Here is a 6,023-nt window from a genome sequence, read left to right as displayed (position 1 = left end):
CCATAAAATATAATATATGGAAAATTCTTAGACTATATTCCTTGCATCTATTATCTACCGCATTACTTACTGTGTTTCATTACAATGATAGTGATGAAATTGGGCTTTTTTTTCTGTATATTAATATTGTCCTCCAGTACTACGAGTAGTGATAAAAATGACCTCTTTTATGAATCACACACACACACACACACACACACACGCATACACACATGTATTAAGGAATGTTGTAAAGCCAGAGGTAAATATGTGGCATCTACACAGGTAAACTGAGGTACTACATCTAGTGTTCTTTATCTTTATCAGTAACTAAACTCTAAAGAAACCAACTGTATACTATTAAAGAACCAAAGATAGAGCAAAGAATTTGTGTTTGACATAATCATGTAGCAAATGCATAAATCAAATATTGTTCTATAGCACATAAAAATGTGTATGTGTGTGTTCCCCTTATCAAATTTATTTCCATAAATTTACTTTAATTTTTGTAAATTAATGTCTTAAATTCATTTTAACAGATAACTAGAAATATTCCTTCACCATGGACAAAGGCAGAATCAGTTAGGCTTAACCTTTCTCTTGAAGATTATTGGAAAATAATGTTATTGTGAAATGGAGGATTACATTTTTCTCAGTGTTATAGCTACTGGTGACATGTCAACACTCTCACCCACATTCAGTCATGAATCCTAATTAAATTCATTGGGTTACAAAATAAACAAAGACAGAGAATTGTACTGGCTGGCTTTATGTATCAATTTGGAACAATCTAAAGTCATCAGAAAAAAAGGAATCTCAGTTGAGGAAATATGTCCATGAGGTGCAAGTATAATGCATTTTCTCAATTGGTGATTAATGGGGGAGGACCCAGCCCAGTGTGGGTAGTATCATTGCTGAATCATGGGCTCTACTAAAAAGAAGGCTGAGGAAGCCATATGGAGCAAGTCAGTAAGCAGTACCCTCTATCACCTCTGAAACAGCTACTCTCTCCCGGTTCTATTCCTGCATGAGATCCTGTCATGATTTCCTCCAATGATTGACTATGATCTGAAAGTGTAAATCAAACTTGCACTTTGGTCATTGTGTTTCATCATAGCAATAGAAACCTTCTGTGTATATGTCAGAAATAGAAGACCAGTTGATACACTCAGCCTTGTTGGACAGAGAAACTAGTAGATTCTTCTACTCTCCATTCATATCTAGCCATTATTTCACTAGTAGAACTGAGGCCTGCAATGTAGTTATCTTTTAGAGTGGTTTGTTTCCATGTTGAAACTTCCTTAAGGAAAGGTCACATTTTATTTTCAAATGGCTCTAAAATTTATACATGATAAGAAACATCTTTGCAAACTATGGTTCCACTTGTAGTAAAAGCATATTCTCCCACGATGATCAAAATGGGAATCTGTGTCTTTATTGTCATTTAAAATAAAAAACAGAATAATCAGGACACTTTAACATATATTGAAAATAAATTAAAAACAAAGGGCATCCAGATCAGGGAGCTGAGTATCAACACTAGAAAAACATAGGAAATATACTGCCCTGGACACATAGTAAGTCATCCCTTAGCTCTAGAATACCTGGACCTGGAGTTTAGTGCACAGCTGTCAGAACTTGAATTTTCTGATTGGACAGAGAAACAGAAGACAGAATGATGAAAAGCATTCGTGGAAAGAATTTTATTACATTTTCATTTATATGACTTTGTTGCCTTATATTTGAGTTTCTCAAGAATAGCAGGTAGTGGACAACTCACAGTACTTACCTCTCACTAAGCTTGATTTTTCCTTTCACTTTTTCCCCTCTGAATTGCTAATATTCTTTCAATTGGTCTGACCTGACCCTCAGTATCAGGGAAAAGTCTATATGAGGTCCTGAACTTTCCTAGAAACTGATCCTGGTGACCATAGAGAATCACACCTGCACTAAGATTTACTTTCTGGCTTTTTGTTTTGTGTTTTTTCTTTTTTTTCAGGTAGAAGGACGAGGTGACATAATTGTTTTAAAACATGTCACTTAAAATAGTGAACTCAAAACTTTAGTTTTTGAGATATGATCAGTTCCTAGAATGAATCGAAGTAAATAAAGATGAACCCCCTGAAAACACATCAGATAGAGAGAGAGCACAGATACAATAATAAAATATGAATTATGTCTGCTTTTACATCACTGCTGACATGGTATGTGTGTGTACTGAGCGCCTCCTACTGGTCATGGGTACATGAACTGGGGGTTTTTGTGTAGGCTCACACTAAAGATTTCTCACTGTGTTTCTTTTACAGTAATACATGGCTGTGTCATCAGTTTTCAGGTTGTTCATTTCCAGGTAGACCATGCTTTGAGAATCATCTCTGGAGATGATGAATCTGTCCTTCACAGAATCAGCATAATATGTTGCATAATTATTGGTTTTAGTTCTTATGCGAGCAATCCATTCCAGACCCTTTCCTGGAGCCTGGCGGATCCAGTGCATGGCATAGGTATTGAAGGTGAATCCAGAAGCTGCACAGGAGAGTTTCAGTGACCCTTCAGGCTGCACCAATCCTCCACCAGACTCAACAAGCTGCACTTCACAATGCCCACCTGCAAACAGAGAGGATTATGATCAAGAAACTGTCACACACACACACACACACACACACAGAGAAACACACAAAAACACAAACACATACACACACACAGTCACTCTCACCTCTTACTACTCATGCACACACTATTGTTTTTTTTCCATAATTACCTTGAAATAAAACAACAAAGAAAATCCACTTCACCCTTAATACCATGTTCAATGTCATGTTGTCTGTGCTAAATACTGAATGGAAAGACAGGCCTAGAGTTCTCTGCCTGAATTTCAGGGTCAGGGCTGGGTTGGTTTTAATGAGCAGGGGAAGACTTTATTTGCATATCTTCCTGCTATATCTTATGCTCTGCTGTGTGAGCCTTAGGGACAGCAAAGAATGTTGCAAATGTCTGAGATAAAATGCAATAACATTACCAGGATTTCTTTAAAATATTATTAATTTTGTGTTTGAAATAATATTTCTAAAGTCTAATTTTTATTTATCCTTTTTAAACATTCATTTTTGGAATTTTATGAGAATTTTTACTTTGCCTATATGTGGGAGGGTGTCTGATTTCCTGGACCTAGAGTGGCAGAGTGTTGTAAGGTTTTATATGAATACTGGGAATTGAACCTGTGTCCCGTGGAAGGCCAGACAGTACTCTGATCACTGAAACATCTCCCCACCTCCATTTTTATGTTTTTTAATGCACCATTTACTGCTTATCTTACCAGATATTATACAACAAATTCTTAGAAATTTATAGAATAAAAATTACAATTTGATAATTTGAGTAAGAATAATGTAAAGATCAAAGGATAATGAAATATACATTAAAGTAACAAATCTGGGCTGCAGACATAGGATGGTGGGAGGGCATAACATGATTAAGTCTTCAAGCTTTATCTTCATTACTAAATAAGTAAAATATATTAAACAAACAATACTATCAGGAATTACCATGTGAGATATAATGAAATATTAAACTTGTTTACATATATACTGAATATTTTGGTTTAGGATATATTAAGTAACATACTTTAAATTCATGCTATTTTTTTTTTTTTGGTTTTTTGAGACAAGGTTTCTCTGTGTAGCCCTGGCTGTCCTGGAACTCACTCGGTAGACCAGGCTGGCCTCGAACTCAGAAATCTGCCTGCCTCTGCCTCCCAAGTGCTGGGATTAAAGGCATGTGCCACCACAGCCCAGCATCATGCTATTTTTTAATATATTCAATTAAGTATAAATTCCTTTGCAGTAATTAGCATAGGAAGGAGACATGTATTTATTGGATACTCAGGGCCATGGTTGTAGGTCCTCCACCTTCTCTAATCCCCCTAAGGATGTAGGACTTCTTTTGTGGTTATGGGACCTGTCTTATAGCAACCCAATTATTTTAAAATGGTTCTCAAACTTTAATAGTATATTAAAAAGGAAATAAAATATCCCATAGTGAAATCAAGCAGAGCACTCTGGAAATATTGGAGGAAACAAATAAACCCCTTTTTAAAAATGCCAGGAAAACACACAAACATAAAATGAACAAATAGATGAAGAACTTTTTAAGGTTTGACAATTGAAATAGAAGTAATAAAGAAAATACAAAGAGAAGGAATTCCAGAAATGAAAAAAAAATGGGTAAGTGAACAGGAATTTCAAATGAAAGCAACACCAAAAGAATACAAGAAATGAAAATTAATAATCCTAATAAATAGAAAAAGAAGAAGAAGAATATTCTTAGCTCAGAAGCCCAGAAAAAATTTTCAACAAAATCATAGAGGAAGCTTTCTTTAATCCAAGTAAGAAGATACTGAAAATGTACAAAAGCTTAGAGAAGAGCAAACAAACTGAACCAGGAAAGGAATTGCCCCTGCCAAATAATAATCAAACCCTAAATATACAGAACTAAGACAACATATCAAGGCTACAAGAAAAAATAGCCAAGTAAGATATAAGGCAGACCTATTAGAATTATACCTACTTATCAACAAAGAACCTAAATGCCAGAAGTTCCTGGGTAGATGTATTTCAGACTCTGAAAGAGAACAGATGTCATCCCAGACTATTATACCCAGCAAAATTTCAATCACCATAGAGGAAGAAAACAAGATATTCCATGACAAAATTAAATTTAAACAGTATCTATCTACAAATCCATCCCTACAGAAAACACTAAATGAAAACCTCCAATCTAATAAGGTTAACTATAACCAATATAAAGTGCAAGGAATAAATGATTTGACTATAGCAAAACAAAAAGATGCCAAGCAAACACACACACACACACACACACACACACACACACACACACTACCACTACCTACAACAAAATAACAGTGATTAATAATAACTGGACATTAATATCTCTCAACATCAATGACCTCAAGTTTGCAATTTAATAAACAAACAAACAACACAAACACCACCAAGTAAAAGAATGAATGCCATAAATATAAAATCATCATCATTCTGCATAGAAAAATCACACTTTAGCATCAAGAATAGACATTATCATAGAGTACATGCCTAGAAAAAATGTTTTCCTAGCAATGAACACCCCCAAGAAAAAACAAGCTGCTGTGACCATTCTAATAGCTTACAAAATATACGTTCAACCTAAGTTAATCAAAATAGATGGGGAGCACAGATACCGCATATTCATCAAAAGAAAAATTAAACAAGATGACCTTTCAATTCTGAACATATATTTCCCAAATGCAAGGGCATCCATGTTAATCAAAGAAACATTACTAAAGCTTAAACAATACATTAAACCCCACACATTAATACTGAGAGACTTCATCAACCCTTCTCTCATGACTGAGAGCTCATTCAGAAATGAAGCAGGGAAGTAATGTAATTAGCAGACATTATATCTCAAATAGACCTAATACATATATACATAACATTTCACCTAAACACAGAAGAGTATACTTTTCTCTTAGCACCTCATGGAATATTCTCCAAAATTGGCCATATATTTGACAACAAAGCAGGTTTCAACAGATAACAGAAAATTTAAATAGCCATCTGTATCATAACAGAACACTATGGATTATAGCTGGACTTCAAAAACCAGCAAAATCAAACAAAAACAGTAAACAAAGAAAGTATACAAACTCAAGGAAACTGAACAACTCTCTACTGGATATATAACAAGTGGATCAAAGGGGGAAATAAAGAAAGAAATGAAAGATTGCAGAGAAGTCAATGCAATTGAAAGAAGAATATTCTCAAATTTATGGAACACAATTGAAAGACTGCTAAGAGGAAAGTTCCAACTATGAGTGTCTTCATAGAGAAATTAATGAGACCACATCCTATGGGCTTTATAGAACATCTAAAATCTCTTGAACAAAAACACTGAAAAGGAGTAGATGACAGGAAATAATCAAACTCAGGGCTGAAATCGATAAAATACAAACAAAGAATCAATGAAACAAGGACTTTTTCTTTGAG

General features: G+C 34.6%; 1 gene segment (V, D, J or C); it reads right to left on the bottom strand.

Moving 5' to 3' along the window:
- Positions 1 to 2,254: 2,254 nt before the first annotated feature.
- Positions 2,255 to 2,833, bottom strand: LOC114634219. The segment is given in 2 exon segments: positions 2,255 to 2,586; positions 2,741 to 2,833. Coding segments are annotated over 2 exon segments (390 nt in total).
- Between the last annotated feature and the right edge of the window lie 3,190 nt (positions 2,834 to 6,023).

The sequence above is a fragment of the Grammomys surdaster genome, unplaced genomic scaffold, assembly GCF_004785775.1.
Source record: "Grammomys surdaster isolate TR1022 unplaced genomic scaffold, NIH_TR_1.0 917, whole genome shotgun sequence".
Classification (NCBI taxonomy): domain Eukaryota; kingdom Metazoa; phylum Chordata; class Mammalia; order Rodentia; family Muridae; genus Grammomys; species Grammomys surdaster.
The sequence above is the reverse complement of the archived record's forward strand: the minus strand, read 5'-3'. Positions and strand labels throughout refer to the sequence as shown.